The sequence below is a fragment of the Echeneis naucrates genome, chromosome 24, assembly GCF_900963305.1.
Source record: "Echeneis naucrates chromosome 24, fEcheNa1.1, whole genome shotgun sequence".
Classification (NCBI taxonomy): domain Eukaryota; kingdom Metazoa; phylum Chordata; class Actinopteri; order Carangiformes; family Echeneidae; genus Echeneis; species Echeneis naucrates.
The window spans coordinates 1,075,127-1,099,608 of record NC_042534.1 but is presented as its reverse complement, the minus strand read 5'-3'; the positions used below and the strand labels follow the sequence as shown (position 1 = coordinate 1,099,608).

At 43.1% G+C, this 24,482-nt stretch overlaps 2 protein-coding genes across 2 annotated transcripts in view; one reads left to right on the top strand and one right to left on the bottom strand.

The window, feature by feature from the left end:
- mei4 (meiosis-specific, MEI4 homolog (S. cerevisiae)) overlaps positions 1 to 18,801 on the bottom strand; it is a 32,583-nt gene extending 13,782 nt beyond the window's left edge. The window contains exons 1-4 of the mRNA XM_029497064.1: positions 18,750 to 18,801; positions 17,651 to 17,914; positions 14,071 to 14,555; positions 4,571 to 4,702 (exon numbers count right to left, since the gene is read on the bottom strand). Of these exons, the coding sequence (XP_029352924.1) occupies positions 4,571 to 4,702; positions 14,071 to 14,555; positions 17,651 to 17,914; positions 18,750 to 18,801 (933 nt within the window). The remainder of the gene's footprint in view (positions 1 to 4,570; positions 4,703 to 14,070; positions 14,556 to 17,650; positions 17,915 to 18,749) is intronic.
- A 3,690-nt stretch (positions 18,802 to 22,491) lies between these two features.
- On the top strand, positions 22,492 to 23,643 carry LOC115037959 (5-hydroxytryptamine receptor 1B-like). Its single transcript, XM_029496757.1, has one exon. It carries the CDS (start codon positions 22,492 to 22,494, stop codon positions 23,641 to 23,643), a length of 1,152 nt encoding a protein of 383 aa, XP_029352617.1.
- Positions 23,644 to 24,482: the final 839 nt, after the last annotated feature.

Sequence of the window (24,482 nt, the reverse complement as noted above, 5' to 3'; positions counted from 1 at the left end):
TTTTAACATATTCACACTTGCCAAGTATAAATTAAAATCTGCTGTAAATATGCAAATTTGTTGCATGATGGATGCATATTAATAAACTGCTTCCTGCTTTAACCTTTCCTGTGAGCCATACATCTCGACTCTTACAGTAGAGAAAATAAAGCGACGACTGAGCGCCATCTTCACATCAGAGTGGCATTTATTCTGCCTGCAGGTTCATTCCTATTCCCAGGTTTCACGGTGGCTTTGTCCTGAGGGGCTGCGGCCTGACTGTCACACCCCCACCACCACCGTGACTGAACAACAGGGCTCCCAGATGGCACAGCTGATCTGTATGCTGCAGTGCTCCAAGGACAGAGGCAGCGGACTGCGGCATCTCTGAGGATGCATGTCAGATTGGAACAGCAACCTCCATCGTCCTGCTCCTGATAGCATGCTCACGGATGTCTCGCTGCCACCGTGTCCTTGAAACAGTGAAGCCAAAACGCTTGTGCTCTGGGAGACGCCTGTGGCAGCTCTGAAACTTATCAGCCTAAAGTAAGAGTACTTAAAACGAAAATGTACATATTATATTAAAGGCCGCACTGCTTCAGTAGAACTGTACATCAGTCAGTACATTTTCCATTTAGGTGAGATGCTTCAATGATCTGCTTCTACAGCTTCCTTTATATGAATTTATCAATGCTGAGCTGGTGAGTCACAGGCTTGATTCCTTCTTTACTTGCCTGTCTTATTCCCCCCACCCCATTTCCGTTCTCTACACAATGTTCTGTAAAACAATAAAAGGCAAAAAATGCAATAAAAAAAGTCTAGTTGTGTCGTCATCAATCACAAATTCACAGGTTCAGATTTGCCACTGAGGTTTTAACATCAACAGCAGGTGGACCTTGGGGCCCGGGGAGCCCTTTGAGGTCTCGCTCCACAATGATGCAAATGACAGCAGGGATTATTATATCGATGCACGGCTGCGGCTCAGCGCCCTTCAGCCATCAGCGCTCATCCTCCCAACCTTTGCAGGACCGAGGCCTGAGTCAGCGCCGAGTCCTGACAGATGGGAACGATCTGCTTTCTCAGGCAGCAGCTGGAAAAGGCCTGTCAGCTGCTCGCTGCGGTGACAGGTGGTCTGCTCATGACCCCAGAGTTTTACAACCCATTACTACCATGTGGGAACAGAATACTAACATTAAAGGCAGCTCATGGTGCAGAACAGCATGACAGGACTCACTGCTGAAAGCTAACAGCCAATTTCATTATTGATTAACCTCTTAATCATCTGATCTGTAATATGGTCTGTATCATTCGGTGATCTCAGCAAACAACAGGCTAATTTAATCCACAAATGGTTCTGTACCATCTTGTTTCCAAGGGAGTTAACACAAAGTACAAAATCACATTAACACCTGAACACAAAAGTAATATTTAAGTAAAAAAATAAATAAATAAATAAAAATAAGTGCATTCATCCTCACAGAGACAAGAAATGCTAGAAAAGTAGATAATTATATTTGGGTCTAGGCGTTGATTGTATTCAGACTGATCACATACGGTCACGGATGTACACAAGGCCAGAGAGTCGAACCCGTTGAACATATGATTCTGTTTGCAGCAGGAAGGTCAACAGAGTCTAAACTCCCACACATGACACTGACTGGCAGATGCTAAAAATACAAAGCACAGCACCTGCCTGGTAGAGCTGATGGGGGTGCAGGTGAAGATCTATTTAAGAATCAATATTTAAACCTTTAAATGAAAATTTGAGTATCTGAATCTCAGTATTAGCTTTGACCTCAGAGTAGCCGGTAAAGTGGGTGTAGAGCTAATAGATTTCAAACTGACAACTTTTTAATGTCAAGAGCCGATGCTGAAATTATAACTTACATAAGCCACCTTGAGGAGACGACGACCAAAAAAAAAAAAAAAAAAAAAACACGTCTAAATCTGGACTGCTCGTCATCCCAGAAAGAAGCTGGGTGTCATGCTTGGCGACCAATTAACCTGCAATCTCCTTTCTCGGGAACATCACGCTCTACACAGCTGCTGGTTCACGTCTCTGTAATTTCTCACCCCGACAGTTGAAATGCTCTTCTGGCAGGTCTGATGGCGATACAGCATCCAGGATGCAGCAGGACTCTGGTCTTCAAGTCCCTGATGCTCCTTCAGATGTCCCTGTCTTCAAAAAGCTCCTGAAAAGTCATCTCTTCAGAGAGAAGCACATCTCCTGAACACGAACACACCTATCTGGGACTTTAGTTTATTCACAACTGATTTCATAAAACAATGTCTCTAAAAGAAAGTAAATTCATTATCCCAATAATTACTGTGTATAGTAAGATGTTGAAGATCTAAAATGCCACAGGAAGTTTTCCATACTAACTCTGAGGTGACATAAATAAATGATCATGTGGTTTGATCTCGTAGAAACCACACATACCAGCTGGGGGTGTACGTTACAGACAGCAAACCGCAAACTTCATGAAAATCGAAAGGTGTTTTAGTCCCTGTGGTTTCCATCAGTTCAGCGTCATTCATTTTCCTGCCAATCTAGGTTCAGGTCAGGGTTGATCAAGGTTCAGGTCTGAGGCGTTCCTGGTCTTTATTCAAACACACCGTTTTGAAAAAGCTGAATGGAAACCATTAAAATGCAGGTTTTTGAAGTGACTCAGCCCTGAGTGAGTCCTCAAAGCAAACTACAGCTTCTGAAAGATTCATGTTCTTTGTACATTTGTAGTCCGTATTGACTAATGTCCTGCGTCGGTGGCTGTGATCAATGCGTTTCAGGAGGAATAACAATGTTCAGAGTGAAGTTATAACAATGGTGTGCTGCAGGGCAGCTGTAGGCAGGTCTGCTCAGCTAAACCAATAAAAAGGCCAAACATGCTTTTTCTGAAGCTTAAAAAAAAAAGATTTTCTTTCATTTGATTTGAACCAAATGAAAATGAAATCATGTGTGAGGGCTCGATCTGATCTGGACTCCATCTTGATCATCTATCTGTCAGGCCCTCGTGTGTCTGTCAGTCACACAGTAACCACACCCTCTCTCATAGCGTGAAATATTATCCATATTCAGTTTCAGTTGATTCGCTAGTTAGCAAACTAATTCACACATCCATCAGTTGGATCGACTGACATGTATCAGTTAAGTCTCTTTTAGCTCTGTCTTTGGTCTCCACCACCACCCAAAGAAAATGACTGTTTCCTTAGCTTCTAAATGCTCCACTATGTCACCGAGCTACTCTCTGACTGAATCTGTCCGCTGAAGTGGAGAGAGGCGGTTTACAGAACCAGAACGGTCCAGTTGTGGTCCAGGCGGTGATCTGGACACTCCTGTGAATGTGGCGGCCATTTTTATTCGCTACACTGAGAGAACAGATGAGCGGAAAACAGAGGATATTGGATTTCCATTTATTCCTCTCCATGTGTGTGCATTAAGTCTAAATGCTCTAACCCATAACCTCACTTATTACACTTATTATGATTCCCTCTGTGTCTCAGCAGTTCATAAAATATTAATGGAAATACAGATGTAGTCTCCTGTATGGATTTAACATAATGGGAGCCACAGAGCTCTTCCCCAGTGACCTCACTCCCCCTCCGAGAGAATGAGTTGTGAAGAGCTGCAGATGTGGAGCTACAAGCAAATGCCAGTCCAGCAGTTCCATCTTTCCGTCTATCCTTCTTCCTTCTTCACAGCATTGGAAGAATAAAGAGAAAAATAAAACGGTGGGGGTGGCAGAGGCAGACTCCACGGACACACTGACGGATATTTGCACATTAATGACGGTTTTTGCTTCACACTGTTTAATTTCAGCTCAGAGTTTTCAGTTTAAGGCCTCCTCGAATGCTCAGAGGAAGAGGATGGTGCTCCCCTTCAGATTCCTGCAAAATACAATTTTTTGCAGTTTTGTCGAAAACAACAACTCCACAACAGGACAGAGCTGTTGTGTGTTGTTGTTGACATATCTCCTGTGAGCAGTGAGTTCAGGCTATTTCTCTCTCTGACTTCAAAAAACAGGATTGATAAAAATCCTCTTTTTACTTTGCTGAAATCTAGAGGGTCTCACAGGGAGGAAGAGAAAAAGAAGCAGGCGCATATAAGTGGGGACGAAAGGTGGAAATCATGCGTATTCTTTTCCTCGGCCCCCCCCTTCATGTTTCCATTTGTGAACAACTCCCTGTTGGCTGAATGCAGCTCTGCAGCTGAGGCGAGCTCTGAGAAATTTGGCCAGATACACGTGCAGGGAGGAAAGTAATGATTATGTTTGTTCATCAGCAAGTCAATAGGCATAAAACGTTTGCAGCAGAACTTTTCACACAAAGGCTGAACAAAATGTTCAATAGAGCAGGAGATGGAAAGAAAGAGAGTCCGTGGGGGGGAGAAACAAACAGAAAGAGACTGACCGATCTCCACATGGGAGGCACACTAACAACTGTTTATATGAGGCGCATACAAGACACGCAAACAAACAGGGAGCACACAATTGCAGCTCATCATGAGGCAGAGCAATCAGAAAGACATCAGCAGTAGAAGAAGAGAGGGATGGCGGTGCAGGAGCAGGTGTCGTGAAGCTGCGGGGGCGTTTACCTGGAAGGCCTGCCAGAGCCGATCGGCCAGAGCGCTGATCTGAGCCAGGATGTGACGGATGAGAAAGGACTTTGACATGCTGCTGCTCCCCAGTGTGATCAGGTACTCCATCAGCCTCTCTGCAGCCTGGAGCTGGGGAGGGAGGTCAGAAAAACAAGACTTTACTGGTTGCGTCTCCTCAAAGCTTTATTTGGATTTTAGATAAAAGAACTCCCAAGAACTTAAAACCCGTAAATGGACTGAATTCTACCTTCAAAGTGCTGCTGACACTGTCTATTGTAAAAAATTAGTCGATTACAATCTGAATATTTGGCTCTTCAAAACGCCCTGATTACGCCGACTCTTTCTTTTCAGCTAATCTATTAAGTTTTAATACTATGGCTCAAATTCAACAGTCACATTAAAAGGCACTTGGCGATCTGGTTAGCTTAATTTGGAGTTCTATAAAAAAGCGCCTGACTGTTCAGATGTAATTTACACGCGTGGTGCTGCCCACACTCCCCAGCTCCTTAATGCTGTGTTTCACAGCACTTGGATTTATCACAGATGACAGTTTCAGAAGCCATTGTTGTCTCCTCCAAGAGAAGGTTGACATCATTTACCACATAAAAGGGAACAAAAACATCTTTCTTGTATCCAAAATGAGCCACAGCTTATCTGTCATCATTCTTAAGATGGAGGAATATTATTCCATTACAGCCTGAATGTCTCATCAATGAATATAAATCTCTGAGAAACTGTGTTTGTCCCAAAGCCTCCCCATAAGTTTCATACATTCACATTTACTCATTTTTGTTGCACAAAGCTCTCTGTGTGGAATTTTGTTGTTTAGTTTTCTCTGCATAGCTCTAATCTGTCAATTTATCCTACATTATTATTCCTATATTACTGACGACTTTCTTTTTGGTTCAACTGTCTTGAATCTGTGTGATGTCTATGTGTTTTTTGTTATGTGGCTTGTGTTGGTTTTGTGTTTGCAGAGGGTTGTTGTGAATAAGTGGTGTTTCCAGAAAAAAAATCCATTAAGAGAGAGCCCATTTGTGAAGGCTGCCAATGGCCTTTTAAATAACTGGATGTGATTACCAGTTGCCACAGCACGGCTCTCAGGGCTCTCACCTTGTGTGTGTGTTTGTATAAGTGAGAGTCATCATGGCAAATAGTGGTCCTGGAAAAACATCAGTCTCTCACCCTCCCATGAGTACTGGAAACTCCTGTGATAATGTTTTTCAGATTCCTTACATTTACATACATACACAGACGCACAGTGTTGTAAATCTGATTTGAGGCTGAAGGGAACAGCCTTGGAAAACTAACCAAACATCATCAAAATGACGAGCTGATCTGTTCAGTTATACAAAAACCAGACAAGTCATATCAACAGCCCCGGAACTGCGCTTTCGTAAGCACCTGATAAGATTAACCCGCTTCCAGACCTCTGATCAGTGACCACATCCCCGATTCAAACAGGTCTGCTGGAGTGTGTTCAGGGTCAAATCAGGTAAGAAGCACACATAGCATCTATTGATTAGTATTTCTTTAGTCTTCAGACAAATTAAAAGTCTCAGATGTCCATGTCGTTTTTTCATTGTAAGGCAGGTCTACGCTCTACACAAATACTGTGATGGTGTTAAAAGAAGAGGCACAAAGCCTGTATTCTGAAACCGAGCATCAAAACAAGCCATCGGGACTTCTGTACTTCTGTGATGTCACAACACCGAGCCACAGGACAAAAACTGAGAAAACACATTGGATATCAGGCAGATTTGACCGTTGACTGTCTATCATCGTAAACGTTCACCTGTGAGTATTCCTAAACTGCAGTGCTGTAATCCTTTACCTGTAGCTGTGCTGGCTGTGTGTCACTAAGAACACAGTCAGCCAATAAGAAGGCTCAAAAAGCATCAGCGCGTCACAAACAAACCAGACAGAGCTGATGGAAAACTTTTGGTTCTTACAACCACAAATATGTCTGAGATATATTGAAACAACTGAAAAGTGTAAAATATTAGGCTTTTAAAACAAACTTACATTATGTACCATGTTCATTAATATCATACAATAATACTTAATAATATGATTTCCCACATCCTGGATAAGCAGGATGTCAGCAGTCTGTAACAAGACAAATGAATATCTGACCTGAAACTAAATAAAAACAACCCCTGAAGCACAAGAAAAAAAAAAAAAAATAATAATAATAATAATAATAATAATTAGCCTTTCTTCAAAATGTTAATTCAAATTGTCGACAACAACGGAGAATATCAGCTGCTGCAGCCTGATGCCAAGGACAAGAGGCACCACGTTAGCTGCTGGCAAAGGTTGGGGCTTTTTTCAGGCCCCTAGAGAGGGTTATGTTTAGCAAGCATGCTCACGTTGAGCCCAACAGCCTAATTTGCAATCACTCCATTTTTCACATATTTAACTTGGAGCAGCCAAACGCGTCCGCCGCTGCTCTCTGTTGTTGTGCCAGCAGGCAGATCCGCAGGAGCAGCTGGGGATAAATCGCTTGCCTCAAGGGCATCATGACCATTGTTGCGTTTTCCAGTTCGAGGTGGGGAACTGAACTTGTAGCCTTCCAGAACTTTGCAAAGGTTGAGCAAACAGAGTGAGGGACTGAAAGAGAACCTGAGACTTGCTTTGCGTTGCCTCTGCCGCTGATCATCCTCTGGACTAATTATCCTATCAAGATATCAAGTCATAATTTGAAACGAGCGAAAGGAGGAACAGATTTTCTTAGGATGCAGACAAACGAAGCCCTCCCTCTCTCCACATTACCCTGTTTGACCTGTGACGGCATCTCTGTCAGTCCACTTCAGTAACACCACATCAACTTTGTGCTAACACTTTACAGCCAGACAATACGCTCATGTGCTTCTACGTTTAAGATGAGATAAAGCCTGCTTTTATAATCATGAACACGTACTTTTATACCATGTGGGAGCTCAAACTAGAAAAACATGGACGTAGACCAGCTGTCTCAGTGATAAACACAGGAATCCAGCAGTTCACCTCACAGACCCTTGACCAGATGCCAACACAAGGTTTTCTAGCTGTATTTTTTTCTTGCGTTCCTCTGTGTGCGACTTGTCATTTAAAAGTGGAATGTGGCAGAGAACAACCAAAAGCTGCCACTATATAACATATTTTCCAGCACTATAACCTCAGGCTCACAGAAAAAGAAAAGATGAATATCCTCTCCACACCAAGCAAGTAATGTTCTGACCATTTCTTGCAAAGCTTTATGTTAAGGGGGGGAAGGAAAAAAAAAAAAAAAAAAAAGTGAGCAAGAGGCAAGTTGGATCCAATAGAAGAGAAGGTACAAGTATTTCCAGTCGACAAAAGGGTGACATGATAAAATGAGTGTTGAGCTATAAGGATCCAGTAACTGTTCTATTCTTCAAAAGGTTATTACGTGAATGTCTGAACACGGCGGGAGATAGACATTTCAATGACGCCACTTGGGATTCAGGATCTGCAATTTCATCGTCTGAGCTTTTCTTGTCCAATCTGTTGCCTCCCATACCTTAACAACTCCTCCAGGTGTGTCAGAGAAAATGAGGCAGAAATAAGAGCTCTCCTGTCGGACGTGAGCGGCTCCGGAGGCAGGACCTGCAGCTGGGTAAATTGCAGTTGTTTGCTGGCATCGCTCTTCAAGAAGGAACACACTCAGCCTGTGAGCTGACACTTCCAGCGGACTCTCATTCTGCTGCTTTCGCTGTTGGACTGCAGAGGAAGTTGTTCAGAAAAAAAGATGTCTGAAACTGACAGCACACATCTCCATCTGTACTCACGCTCCCTTCAACTGAGAGTGATGTCTGGGCCTGTTGGCATGTTTCAGTCTTGAAGAGAGTGATACAGCGGTTTGAACTGTCGCCTCACAGCAAGGATGTTGCTGAGTTAAAACCCTTTTCGGTCTTTCTGTGTCAAAGTTTTCCGGGCTTCCATCCAAATCCCGCACAGATAATTGGTATAGATGATGGATGGATCACATTACACCACCATGAACGACAAACTAGTTTGTGTTGTTTTTACTGTAACAATTCCCTGTAAATTGAAAGTTCAATGGTGGGAAAAGTAAGGGAGGTGATGTTTTTTTGTGTTGCCATGAATTTCCACGACAGTCTCCAAACCAAGCTATCCTCCAGGTTTCTTTAAAAGTGAAAATTTGTTTCTTTGAACAGGTTTAAATAACTCACGTCAATATACAGACATCAACAAATAAAAATCAGCCAACAACATATTAAATATTAGTTACTCATTAATGTTAGAGATTGAGACGTATAATTTTCTAACTCCAGCAGATCCACAACAACAATATTAAAACCAGTAGTGATGTTTTACTTCAGTTAGAAGTTAGAATTTCCCATCACCTCATGATGTCTAAAGTAGGAAATACATTCAGTGCTCTGTGATGACACGTATTCCCAGAAACTCTTGTGCCATCAGGGACATAAAATTGTTTTTGAGCAGCGTGTTTAATGGATTAATCCCGTGTTTGAATGTTTTAGCATCGTATCCCAGCGGTGAGGGTTTCCTTTGTGGGTACTTGTTGATCTTGTCAGGATTCCTTTCAGTATTATAATTGCCCCTGTCCTTCCTCTCTGACCTCTCCTTCCATGTCTGAAAGGTGTTGAAATATCTGTTTGACTGGCAGAGTGATCAGGACAGCTCAGAAAAAGAAACGAGAATTTTATGGAAATTACATGAAGCTTATCTGCTGGACAAATGAAATGCTAAGTGTGGTGGAGAAAATCAGCTAGTCAAAATCCATTATTACACTGGGATCTATGAACACTATATAGAATTCTGACACGGTGCCCAATGATTCATGCTTTAAAATGATATATAAAATTAGAGTAGCAAAACTTTCTGGAGGTCAGGCTGAACCACTAAAAACCACCAAAAACCACCAAGAGGGTTTGAAGCACTCAAAGCATTTGAAGATCTCAATTCAAGTTCAGATCCTGAAAGTAGCTGAATTGTCAGTTGACGTATGAAAGCAGTTGAGGTCTCAATAAATGATGGCAGAGACAAAGCCGCAGTGTCATTTGGTGAACAAGGACAGATGGACAGATGGCAGCTGAAATGTTAGGAGTGATTGAGGAGTCAGTTCAAGAGGCAAAAAAAGTTTCAATTAATTTTTCTTTTCCCCCCTCCACGTGCTTTCAGGCACTCAACAACAAAAACCCCTGGTTTATATTTCGGGGATTAACATCTGTGGTCATTGCAGGAACAAGAAGTAATGATTGTCTGAAAAATCCATAAAGAAAAAGAGAATGAGTGGATGTTTGAGTGGCCAACAACTGGAGCGTGACAGGAGCAGAACACTGATGGACCAAACTGCTTTACCAACATCCAGGACGAAAAATCCAGTTCCAATAAAATGAGCAGCATTGATCACTATCAGTGGCCAATCAGCATGCAGCATGCAGGCTCTAAGAATGGTGGGGATTGGCTGTTTGGTAGGCTTAAAAGTGAAACTTAAGGAAACCAAAAAATTTGGGAGGTGGAATTACACTACTGCTAAAATTATTTGTCAAGCAGTTTTGGCATTTATTCAAAGTTTGTGTCAAACTCCAATGGCTGCAACACACAACATCTGAAGCAGTTATGGCCAAAATGACAATATCAAAGCAATCTGTTTGGTTCATACATTCAGTTCTTGTGAATGTTTTCATTTTATATCTTTTTTTTTGTAAGAACACATGGAATCAATATACGATGACTTATTTCTCAAAGCTGTCTTTCTGGATTGTAGCTCACCCATCATGCAATGAGGCATCCTTAATAATAAAAGGCAGAGAAACCAATTTCTCCAGGCAGGGCGACCTCGTTACACCAGAATGCACCGCAGTCACAAGGTGTTGCATCTTAAAGCGATGGACTCAGCTGAGATCAGTGACCCATATGAGCCACAGCTGAGTGAGCCCATTTCAAAAGTGACTTATCTGCCTGAAAACGCCCAGGCTTGACTCCGAGGAACAAGTTCACGCCCCTTCACTGAGGTCTCGTCCAAACACCCTCTGGGAGAAAATGAAATAGAACGGCAGAAGACAAGAGGATGAGGCGAGCTGAAGGAGAGTGGATCAGGAGGAGGACATCAAAAACTTAAATCACACTTGAACTGAGCCATGTGGACGGGTTAAATATAAAACAGTAGTGGTATCAAAGAGGGGGCGGTTACTTTAAACAGTGTAATCTCTCTCCAAACACAGCTCCCTCTGCGATGGAGAGGCGAGTGAGTCGCCATAAAAAAAACATACCTGGGAGTTTGACAAAGCTCATCTACAAACAAGCCTGCAGGAGGAAAGCTGTTGGATCATCTGCTTACATCACCAATTCAACATGGCGGCTGACAGAGAGGAGGACTGACCGCCAAAGCAGGTAACGTTTCAGACAGCAGATCAAGGAGAATGAGAGCTGCAGTTCTCCTCCGGGTTTAAACCTGTATTCTACTTATTGACCATCGGGGGGGGGGGGGGGGGGGCGACTCCACTGACTGTACAAAGAAGTCAGAGAGTACTGAAGTCTATGGGAAAATGTCCCCAGCTCACTAAACGTTTTCCTAATGGGTTTATGGTCTCCGTCTCTAGTTTCAACTCTGTTCAACTGACTGAATGTGATTGGGAAGAACAAGGATTTCGTTGTAAACTTCAGGACAGGAGCAGAAACATTAATGAAGAGAGAGAAGCTTGTTATTGTGGGACACCAGCGTTATTCTACAGAACACTTTGAGCTCTATATTCTTTGAAATTATATTGACAGTCATCCCAGTGAGGTGCAATATCTCACATCACCAGCTTTAACCTTTATATAAAGCTTGCCGAGTTCATAAAAGGTAAAATTACCTTCACTGGTTAAAGTCACTGCCTCGCATACGATACAGCAGCTGGGAAACGGAGATGAAAGCTGGCCTGAGTTAGGTCTGGCTCTCGCTAAATGCTCGGAGAAGACTCGCCCAGCGGGGGACCTCCGCTTGTTTTCATGACCAACAGTGAAGAAATCAAAGTGTTCTCCCAAAGAGATGCCGAGTTATTCAGCAGTTGTCCATGAAACTCATGATGTTGGTGAGGAGGGTGGGAAATAATTTAGAGCCAATTACGAATGTCATTAGCACAGCAGAGATATTTTAACGAGCTGAGGAGACAGGTTGTTTTACAGCCTGCAAAGGACACACTCAGGCAACCAATCACAGTAACGCAGAGTCAATTAGAAAAACAGGACTCAGTTTATGTGTAATTTGAAAAGGCAGATCTTGATTCAGACGAGTCGGAGCTTTAGGATCATTAAAACAAGCATTTAAAAGTCACAAATTCAGAAGTGATGAATAAAACACGTGAAGCTAAAATATGGAAATATATATATTTTATGTTAAGCATGTTTTTAATCAAGCCAGCTATGACCTTGTTAATAATCTAGACTCAAATAAAAAAAGGATTGGTCCAGTGAGATGGAGACGTAGCTTCATCTCAAGTGTCAGTAATGATAAAATATACATTCTCATTCCAGTTTGTGAAACGAGAGGATTTCCCTCCTTTAAACGTCATAAATCAATTTAAACTTGCCGTGACAACACTCGCTGGTTGGTCTGGTTTCTACAGTCAAGTCAGTTTCATAGAGAAAATAGCAAAAGCAAAGAAAAGGTTTAAAATAAATAATTCATTGCAGCCTGCAGTATTTTTGTTGTCCACTCTGCAGCAGTTCCAACTCCATCAGGACAATGCTCCAATTTAGGCTCATTTCCCTCCGATCAAACTCTACTTGCTTTTTCAGTGAGCAAATGATGAACTTCTACATTTCCATAGAACCGCTCAGCCGCTTCTGCTGCTGCAGAATATATTAAGCTGAGTCAACACAGTGTTACAGAAACACCGATAATCCTGTCTTAAACAAAGTATCGCCAAACCCTAATGATGCTCTTGGGAAATTAGGTTGTACTCCAGCTTGTTCCTGGTGAAGTTAATGTAGCACTGAGCTTCACTCAGGGGACGTCCAGTGGAGTCCAGAAATAATTGTGACCAATATGTGTAAATCACATGCTTCTGTGAATTGCACAGTAAAAGTTGGTGAAGACTGAGTTTCCCCTGATAGAACTGTTTCCACCTGAGACAAGCTGGGGCCAATAACTGTTTTAACCTGAATATTTAATTTGTGTTGCTGCATCTGCTGCAAGGACAAGTGGATCGGTAAGACTGCTTTCTCTCTCCCTCTTTCTTAATCCTCTAAAAGCCGCATTAAGGCTTTTCAGTTTTCATTCCTTTGTCTTTTTGCAAAGTTTGTGCTCCACATTTTCAGAACTACCACAACTTCAACTTAAATTACATACATCACTCAACAACGACTGATACCAGAGATAGTGTCTAAAGAAACTAGAGAAAAACAAAAGGATTAATGTTTACTTATTTCCCTGAAGCAGAATAACCAAAGAAAAGTTCCTCTCATGTGTTTGGGTTGTTCTAGAGCTGATCATTCAGACTCTAAATACAACATGACGCTTGTGGGCGCAGAGACTCCTGTGTTGTTAAGAAGGTTAATGCAGGTTTTACCTTGAACATGAAACATGTCCTGAATTCACACAGTACAGGATTCATACTTTAGTCAGTCGACCTTCAAAAAGGACTACGGTTTAATATGAAAGGATGCAGTTTGAGTTTCGTGTTACTTCTGATCCTCAAACGGACAATAAAATAACCACTGTCAGTAAAATGTTAAACCTGCCGATTACTGTGCAGGAAACTAGTGAAGATAATGAATGATTTGTCAAAATATATTACACTGATGTCTGAACATCCGAAAGCCGTTTATGAGTCATACAAAAAAAAAAAAAAGAGATAAAACCAGACGATCTTTGTCTGAATGATGTGTAAACACAACTGTACTCTAAGTGTTCCTCATAAAAACCGAGCTGGCTCAGTAGTTTCCTGCTCTCTTCTGGAAATTTAGGTTGGTGTTGTGTTTCCAGTCCTCTCAGCTGAAGTTCTGACTTCAAAAAATGACTACACATACACAAGAGGACAGAGACGCCCCCCCCACCATTTCCTACAAATCTCTCGACTGAACGAATAAATAAACTAAATATATAAATACAAACTATATTTATATTTAATTAAACACTCAGCCTTCAGGATCAGAGACAATCGTCCTGGTGTCATGGTAACCTCCACCACTGCAGTGTGACATCAGAGGAAGTAAGCCATTGTGTGCTTCACACTGTCTCAAACTGAGTGAAGGTCATTCGATGGGAATGGACATTAGCTCAGTTTTTACAGTACGTTTAAAACACATACAGCTTCAGATCAGGTGTGTTGTTAGTGCGGTAAAAATTAACAAACACTATATCAAAAACAGACAGCTGATTCTGGTTCTGAGGATGAGTTGATATATTTAAATCCTTCCCTTCTGCTGCTCTGACTCTGGGGGTCATTTCCCAGCAGGGGAGGCCACTGTTGTCCAATTAGTCAGGAAAAATCTGGTCCCTGCAGACTCACATCACTCACCGTGCTGGACTCATGATTGTGGTTCAACAGCAGCCCGGTCAGCTCCCTCAGAGACTCCTCCACGTGCCCCATGAACTCCACCGACGGCATCATCTGGGAGCTGAAGAGGTCCATGGCTCCGGCTGCCACCTGGCAGGCCTGCAGGACGAGGTCACAGGGACCCAGCAGAGGGGGGTTCCTGCACGCCGCCACCACCGAGTCCAGGAGCTGGCACACAGAGTCCGTCAACACGGACGCTGCTCCTCCATCAGGACTGAACCACAGAGCCTCCAGGGCTCTGCTGTTCCCTTTGACTCGGTAGAGGGAACACAGCGACTGGAGGAACTGCATGTTGGGATTCAGGACGCTGTCCCAAAGGCCACCGGGATGCCCAGAGGGGGGCTGCAGCCCAGGCTGGGGGTCCACTTCTAGGAGGTCAGGAGTCTCTGAGTCACAGCTGGGATCAAACAGATCTTGTGAAACGTTTTCCAGTGCACTGTCTGGACCTGGAGGAGTTCACACAAACAAAAACACATCCTGTTAGCCTGCAACTGCACACAGCCCGAACACAAGGATACACTGTCCTACACTTCTGGATTCACACCATCTTTAAAAAAAAAAAACTGAGAAGAACCCAGTAATGTTGTGTCATTTGTCCAGACTGAGAACATCGCAAGAGGAATGTAGCCACTTAATGTGATTAATTAAAGTACAACAGAGTCTATGTTTAAGAACAAACTCCAACAATATCATTTCATTCCTCCGTAGTGAAGATAAATTAAAAATTGTTTGTTAGATTTTATTTTCAATTTTATCCAAAGTTCCACTTTAAAATCCTCCACAAGTTTTCTGCAGGTCTCTTCTTTACGAACTCTTGTATTAAGGTTCAAATCAGGATCCCGGTGAGCTTCTTCTCTCCAGTCAGCATCTATACATCTCTCAGAGTCCAGACACGTCAGATTTGTTGAACCAGAAACCATTCATATAAAATACACAGTGACCAATCAATGAGCAAAGCATGTCAGTGTCCAACTGGCCTATATGCCATGACAGCCCTCCCCTTCAGTCTGAGCGGAAAGGCTAAATCCTGCTAATTTTGATAAAAAAGGGAATAAACAGCATGTCCCCTCCTCCAGCTCCACTTCATCCTCAGCATTGTGGACTCACTGTGGGGGTCCTGGCCAAGTCCAAGCCAAACAGGCTGGATCCAAACTGATTTACTTTGGCTTCACGTGACCAAACAATGATCTGCCAACGTTCATCACCCTCTTTTCATGTCCACTGGCAGCAAGTTTTCTTCTTGGACTGTGGATCTCTCATGCAATGAATCACAGATGACCTTCGTGCCAAGTCACAGGCTCTGTAACGTCTACCACTGTTACAGCTGTGAATCAGCTCAGCTTTGTTGGTGCACTGATGCTCTTCATCTTTACGAGCGCTCCATCTTGTTCAAGTTCCTCACTTTGTGGCTGAAACTGAAACTGCTGAGGCATTGACAGTTTGAGCTTTAATCCTCCTAGAACCACATCAAGATGTCTGGTAGTGAATCTGATATATAAATGTATTTTTAACCATTTCAGCAGCTGCATGTGAAAGAGTGACATTTTAGAGAAAGTCACTGTCAAAAATAAATCAGTAATACTGTCACGGACAAGCTTGTCCATAACAGGGTGATCACTCTGTCTGGAAAAATGACAATATATTGTCAGAGGAGATACAATTAGATATAAATGATCAGCCATACTTATCATCCCATAATCATATCATAATTACAGTCAATTATCTCCAATATTACCCCCAGATCACAAGGGTGAAATGTGAGCGGATATTTTTAACATCGATGTCTGGTTTCTCGTAAACCACAGCCTTTAAATTCAGCACTGTTGTGGCTCCATTCTTAAAAATAAATAACACCTCTCGTTCCACAAACATCAAAACATGTCTCATTTTGGCCATGCATAGTGTGAAATTACACTTTCACGTTTTCTTTGGAGGTAAACTGTGTTATGGTTACTGCTGAAGAGAGATGAGGGGAAAAGGCAAATGTGAAACCCAGAATAGAGGTGAAGAATAAGGTTTGTCAAAATGACACTGGCTCCCTATGTGGTTCTATAAATGTGTATTTCAAGCCACTGCAGAAGCTTTTCAGGAAAGCATGTGCAAATGGAAAGACACATGTTCCCAGTTTTTAAAGGAAAACCAGGTTGCTGTGTCGAGGCTGTAAAAATCACATCAGTAAGATTCTGGAAGTTCAAGACCTGTGGTGCTTTCAGGTCATGATTCTGAGATTAGGGGGACCATGGTTGTCATTTCCATAGGCTCTACTCCAAAATGTCTCCCTGCAGCCCTCTGGGTTTTAAATTTAGAAGGACAATATTTTCCTTGCAACAAATGCCACCATGAAGGCAGCAATATTTACGAAAGTGTGCATGTCTGTGAGTTGTGTTAATGCGGAGTGGAGTGTTGTTTCCAGATAATGTATCCTCTGCCGGCGGTGCCAACTATTCACAGGAAATTACTGATAAAACAATTTAAATCAGTTGTGATACTTTCCAAGTATGAGGAGTATGAAGTCACTTGAAGTGCTTTGTTGGCAGCCAGGAAAAATGAGCTTTTGGCTCTGAATGGTAGAAATACCAACAACTCATGAAGTGAACTCTGTTCTGCAGAGTTCACTGAGCTTGATTGAGTTTAATCCCAAATTAAAGCCTTTTTCTCAGTCACACTGATAAATTACAGAAGAAATCAATGAACACTGGCTCTGTGATGATGCACTATTTACAGAGTAGATGAATGTAGTGACATATATTGAGCACATATTTTCAGCAGAAGTGCATGCCAATACGTCACAGAAAATATAATTGATTGATCATTAAATGCCACCTGAACCTGGAGAAGCAGCAGAGAGAGGATGAAAAGAAAGAAAAAAAAAATGTTTAAAAAGGTTTTGTGACTGAACATAGAGACTTTTGGGAAATAAAGACTATTGATCCCCAGCTTTGATGATAAAAGCCTTTATTCCTTCTACTGTGTTATTTTGTTTTACTCCAGTTTACCGTTTCAGTTATTGTTGTTCTTGCTTTTCACTGTTTTCTGATCTTTTACAGTCTAAAGAATGAAATGTTATTTTCACAACTTTCACCACAGCTTCTTGATGTGTCCAAGAACCAATCAATGACATTTATATATTGTGTTTCGTTAAAATTCCTGTCTAGAAAAATAACCACACCCTTATGTTATCACGCCCTTGCAGGACTCTATTGTAGGTGGTACTAACCTTGTCAGGGACCAGGACACTCAGCTCTAAACTTGACAGATCACCATTATGGGGGAATTAGCAGCTGCCTTTTCTCTGAGCCTCTCTTGTACTTGTATCAGACTGTGTCCATCCCTGAGATATTCTTTTCTCAGACTAACGGCTCAGCACATCTGGATGCAATCACAGAATGTATCCCAGTGCTCTTTATAAACTTCAACTCCCACTGGCTTTAAGACATACATTTGTAAGACTCAATTTCTCTCGATAAATAAAACTGTTATCTCCAATAATGTCTGGTACCAGAGCAAAGGACTATTATTCATCTTATTTTAAGTAACCTACCGTCTTCCTTCACTGTGCTCTTTGTGTATGAGGTCACCCTGGCGAGCAGCAACTGCTGTCGCAGCCTCAGCACTTCCTGCTGCAGACCCTCAGCTTTTTCCTTCCAGCTTTCATCCCGGCTCCTCAGTTTACGGGCCAGAGCCTCAGCGTTCTCTCGGCCACTCAGACCTGCAGGCTTAGTCTTCACTATTGCCAACGCCAGGGCCACTCGGGCCTTGGTGAAAAACGGCAACGCCTGAGTCTCTTCTGCCGAGGGGACAGATTCTGAGAATGAAGAAACCAGAGGGACTCGTTATATGGGTTGGGGTTGGAATAAGATTTAGGGCAGATGCGTTCACACACACAAGTACACACATGCAATCTCTCCATATACAAAAATGTCTGCAACCAACAACTACTGATTAATCTGCAAACTGTTTTCTTATTCCTTTCTTCAAATCTCTTTTTCTGTCGGGCCAACACTCAAAAACATATGAATATCATGTTTCTATGTGACAAAGAAACAAAATAAAACATAAAATCTTGACAGAGAAGCTAAAACAACTCAGTGTTTGACATTGCTGCTTTAAAAAATGGCTTACTTAATTATAAGTAAAGTTTCCTTTGGATCAATTTTAATTCAACCTGGTCTCAGTCACAACACTGCTGCAACAATTATCCAATTAATTCATTAGATAAGCAGCTTTTATAAAAGTTACGTGACAATTAACAGACCACTCAAATAATGACTCATGAAATTAATCAACAGAATAATCAGCAATTAAAATATTTCTTAGTAACATGACAAAGCTTGTGTGAGTTAAATAACATTTCCTATTTCTATAATGATTAAAACTCAAGCTAGAAGGAACCAGAACAAACAAACCCTCTATAAAATGAACTTGTTTAACTTTGATTTATTTTAATATAGTCAATTATGTCGTAATTTCTATCGTACCTGCATTATTGTCATGTTCATAAATGTCATTATTTGTCGTTAATTAGCCTCCAGCTTTAGTCGTTAGCTAACTTTACAGAGCTAGCTAAAACACAACAACACAACTGAAGCTGCAGTATAAACACAACACGGTGTGAAAAGACAATTAAACGTATTATTTACCTTTTAAATGTCCGTCCTTGCGCTTCTTTTTCCGGCTTTTGCCCTTCTCCATTTCCGCCGTTAAACTTCCACAAGCTAACGAGCTAAAATGCTAATTTAGCCTCAGCGAACCCGGAAATTCTCTTCTTCTACGCTTTTAATTGGGCCTTACTAGCTGAAACTTCCGTCATGGTGACGTAATAAAAACAATGTGTTGGGGGGGGGGGGGGGGGGTGTAAAATATTATGCAAAATATACATTTTTTTCACAGAATGCAGCTCTTAAAAATCATAATCTGAATGAATTTTATCGAGATTATTTTGTTGATTATTTTCCTCAAAATCTGAAACTCACAGATTAGTTTGATTTAATATTAAATCTAATATAAATATGGATGCAATACTTTAAGATGATTTAAAATTAGGTACACATTACATTTATCTGGTTTCATCATTGCAGACACTACTGAGTTGGATTAGTGACTATTTTTTCTTACAAGTTCGATGCCACATTCAATAACTTTAGAGAAGTGCCACATAAAAGAAAACCTGATTTTCTCTCGCAACTCAATAATTGACAGAAATATCTTAAAATATTAAAGTAGCCTGACTCCAACAAAAATAAAAAGCAGCATTCCTGGATTTTACTCAGAACTCAAATGCCAGAATAAATTTGATCTAATTTAAAAAGAGACTATTTAGTTGCAGAAATATGAAGACAGGTTAAATCATTTAGGCTTCCATTGCAGCGATAATTCGTTCCATTATAAAAAGTAAAAACCCAGCAAATAAACCCTTAAAAGGAAGAGAAGCAGATTAGCGATCGCAATGTTTTATGTACAGAAAAGACAGAAATTGGAAAGACAAAAATAAGCAAATAAAAAATAAAAAAAGGAACTACATATAAATATATATGAATACACATATATACATTGAAACATGCCAACAATGAAATAAGAGTGGACATAACGTATGTGTTAGGAAAGTTTAGGTCCCAGAACGAGCAGAGAATACGTACACCTGAGTTAAAACTTTTAAGATCATTTTAAGATCATCATTTTTGTATTTTTATTGATGTTAATGATCCTAATAGATCTTCCAGCGCTCGTTATGGAGGGGCCATGGTGGCTAAGAGCCTGACATTAATAATATCATGCCATTAAATGAACTCCCCTCAGTGTGCAATTCTTCTTCTACACTAATTTTCTTACCTATGTGCCTCTTTGGAGGTCTTCAGTAACTTTGCGTCAGATAAAGTTAAACAAAGTTGGTCAAAACTTTTGTCTGGGGTAAAAACTTTAGCTGAGCACATTCTGAGCATCTCAGGGCGTCTGGAGGAGGAACCCCGACCTGGTCTTCTTCATTTGTAGGAGCAGCAGCTAGATGGAGAAGTCCTGCTGGATCAGCTTGTCCCGCTCGCAGAGACCTTGATGCATCCGGCTCAGAGCCTACAGAGAAGCAGGCAAAGGTCAGCAGAAGCTCGGCTGGCAGGAGGTTTGCTGTCTGACTCAGCTCTTATGATCGATATACTAATGCTAAACCTGGGGACTGACAGATAATGTTTACGATGTGTGAAAAAACCCCACATAAGTCTTATTTCAGCTGACAGCTTTCAAAAGTGTCGACTCATTCTTTGTCCACCTTGCACCGGTGACCTCTTGACCCCATATGCCAGAGCTCATAGCATACATTCATGTGGCATTGGAAAAATTGGAGACATTTCATGTGAACTCCCCCTCAAGTTGGTGAAAACTTTGCAGAAGTCGATGTTTTACTTCTATTCACATATTCTTATCGGGGCATAGAGGGAGGTTAGTCAAGTACATTTAATGGTTTCAGTTGTTGTCTGGTTCCACCTCCTCAAATGCAAATATGTGCGATTGTTCTCCATAATAATAAATATGTGATGTAATAATAACATGTTTTGGATTGTTGATTGCTGCAGTATGGAGATCTCTACAAAGATAAATCATTATTATTATTCTGGCATTTCAAAGTGATTAACTGTGACTGTGAGAAGCAGAATAATTTATAAAATAGATTATCATTGTGAACGGTTAGTTGACATTGTTGGTGGTGGTGAAACAAGGGGACGAGTTGGAAGAGGTCTCCTTGAAGGACACAATCTGACCACAGGATGAGAAGCTGACTAGTTCAGAGGCTCGACCGATATCATCAGCTGATTGTATCTCGTCATAGACTTCACAGTCTCCATCTAGAAAAAAGAACATCTGTTTGTTATTATACACTTTCACATCTCACCACTTTCAGTCCATCAAAAAACAGTTTATTGTTCCTTTAGGGGGCTTTCTATCACAGTTTATGATCTTCATCAGTCCGTAGAGTTTGCTCAGTCATCATGGAATGACCTCTGAACCTCAGCCTTCACCGCTTCTGGTACCGCCTGTCAATCACACAGTAGCCCTGCCCCCCCTAAACCCTCCCCTTTCCCTCTAAATGGGGCATCATTTAAAAAAATGAACATCATGTTATATTGAAGACTGTAAACTAGAGACTGAGACCATGAACTCATCAGGGAGGAGGAGGGACATTTTCCCATAGACTTCAATACAGTCTGTGGGTAGCAACACAAACAAAAACAATTATCCATAATGGACAATGAAAAGACAGGCAGGTTCTTCTGTGTCATATGAATAAGTAATCACAATAACATGTTATTACAGAAATATCATGATTATTGTGGATATGACGTCATCTCCTGTGTATCAGACCTTTTACCTTTTTTTTTGTTTTTTAAAGGGGGGAGGAAGAGAGGGAGAGAGAGGGGGGGGAGAGAGAGGGAGGGAGGGAGAGAGAGAGGGGGGAGAGAGAGGGAGAGAGAGGGAGGGAGGGAGAGAGAGAGGGGGAGAGAGAGAGGGAGAGAGAGGGGGAGAGAGAGAGGGGAGAGAGAGAGAGAGGAGGGAGGGAGAGAGAGAGGGGGAGAGAGAGGGAGGGAGAGAGGGAGAGGGGGGGAGAGAGAGGGAGGGAGGGAGAGAGAGAGGGAGAGAGGGAGAGGAGGGAGAGAGAGAGAGAGAGAGAGAGAGGGAGAGAGAGAGAGAGAGAGGGAGAGAGAGAGAGGGAGGGAGGGAGGGAGAGGAGAGAGGGGAGGGGAGAGAGAGGAGGAGGGAGAGAGAGAGGGAGAGAGAGGGAGAGGAAGGGAGAGAGAGAGAGGGGAGAGAGAGAGAGAGAGGGAGAGAGAGAGAGAGAGGGAGAGAGAGAGAGGGAGGGAGGGAGGAGAGAGGGAGAGGGGGGGAGAGAGAGGGAGGAGGGAGAGAGAGAGGGAGAGAGGGAGAGGGAGGGAGAGAGAGAGAGAGAGAGAGAGAGAGAGGGAGGGAGGGAGAGGGAGGAACAGCCGGCCGGTATAAAACCAGCAGTCAGACTTCAGCAGCTCTGAACTTGTGAGGGGAAACTGAGCGGATCAATGAACTGCTGATGTTGATTTATTGTTCCGCTGATCTGAATGTGGAGGATGAGAAGCTGCTTTACGCACCGCTTCTTTTTCGTTTCCGGGATATTTGAGTTGATAAAGCGGTAAAAAATAATATTTGTTTCTTTGAAAATGTCACAAGGGAAGTGACAAAACAAAACAAATCCTAAGAACAGAGAGAGATGAAGAGGAGGAGGCAGAAATGCGTCTGTAAGCCGACACCTGCTGACATGGAGCCGCTCCCCGGAGCCCGAGCTGCGGACGGCGGACGTGTGGCCGATTTCGGGCTTTCCTGCGCGCTCCATGACGGCGGGATCTGACGGGGGACGGCGGAGGGATGGAGAATGCCGGTCAGCTCAAACCGACGCCCGCCATCTACGGAGAGCTGTTGAACATCTCCACCAACGACACCCATGCCAATTTCACGTCGAAGGCGGAGGAGAAGGACGCTAACCTGGCTTTCCAGGCGGGTCTGGCCGTGACCTTAGCCCTCATCACTTTCGCCACCACGCTCTCCAACGCCTTTGTCATCGCCACCATTTATCAGTCCCGCAAACTGCACACCCCGGCGAACTTTCTGATCGCGTCGCTGGCGGTCACCGACCTCCTGGTGTCCATCCTGGTGATGCCCATCAGCGCGCTCTACACCGTCAGCCAGACCTGGACTCTCGGGCAGGTGGTGTGCGACATCTGGCTGTCCTCGGATATAACGTGCTGCACCGCCTCCATCCTCCACCTGTGCGTAATTGCGCTGGACCGGTACTGGGCCATCACGGACGCGGTGGAGTACTCCAAGAAGCGCACGCCGGGACGCGCGGCCGGGATGATCGCCACCGCCTGGGTGATCGCCATCTCCATCTCCCTGCCGCCTTTCTTCTGGCGCCAGGTGAAGGCGGAGGAGGTGACGAGCTGCAACGTGAACACCGACCACATTTTCTACACCATCTACTCCACCTTCGGAGCCTTCTACATCCCCACGCTGCTGCTCATCGCCCTGTACGGGCGGATCTACGTGGAGGCCCGCAAGCGCATCCTGAAGCAGTCGCACAACAAGCCCGGGAAGAGGCTCACGTCGGCGCACCTGATCACCAACTCCCCCGGCTCGGTGGCGTCCACCACCTCCCTGAACTACGGGACGAACGACTGCTCCTCCTGTGACACTACCTCGTCCGCCAGCGTGAGCCAAGTCAAAGTCACTGTGTCCGACGCGCTGCTGGAGAAGAAGCGCATCTCCGCCGCCAGGGAGAAGAAGGCCACCAAAACTTTGGGAATAATCCTGGGAGCCTACATCATCTGCTGGCTGCCCTTTTTCATTTACACTCTCCTAGTGCCTGTGTGCGAGTCCTGCTTCCACCCGGAGCTATTTGACATTTTCACCTGGCTGGGTTACCTCAACTCCTTAATCAACCCCATCATTTACACCATGTCCAACGAGGACTTCAAGCAGGCTTTCCACAAACTGATACGGTTCAGGTGCTGCAGGGCATGAACCCCTCCTCCTCCTGTCCACCATCATCTGCCCCCCCCCCCACATACCAACATCCGGATTGTTTGTGCTCATGTGGCTGCACATGGAGCTTCCAGCAGATGGGTGGTGGCGCAGAGTGACTGTGGAGATGCATCCACCTGTCTGACAGGAAATGGCTGCCACTGAGTCATGAGTAAATGATAACAACATGGAAGCTGTGAGACAGTTCTGCTCTATGACTTGGATAAAGCCCATAGCTCCAGATGGAGGAGCCCCCCTGTCACCCCCCCTCCCTGTACGTGCTGCACTGCACTGCAGCCTGCAGACTCACTTTGCCATATGAGTTTGACAGTCAACATCCGTTGGCTCGTAAGCACAAACAGCTTAGCACTAAGCTACCATGAGCCCCAAGGGCAAAAAATAAGATTTGTGTTTTTGTTTTCTGTTTGTTTTTTTGTTTTTTTTGGTTTCCTGACTCAACAAGAGGAAATACTGGTGCCTACAACAAGTTTAGTTTTGTTCTTCAGATGTGCCTGGCCCAGAAAAAAAAAAGAAGCATGATTTGAGTTTGAGAAAAAGGTCAGAATTTGGTTTGGCCTTGACAGCCGGTGTTTGTGTTTTCTTTCCTGTTCTCGCTGTGGCTGACGCTCACTTTAAACAAGCTCCAAACTGAGTGTAAATGTTCGACTCTGTATGCATCAGTGTGGTTTTTACCTTCATTTGCTAAAAAAAAAAACAACAACAACAGGAGTTTGGATTGCTCAGTGGAGCGGGAATCATGCTGTAAAATATGGCTGACCCTGAATGAAGGCGGAGCCAGTTATTTATCTCTCTGCGTTCTTAATTCTTAATATTCACTT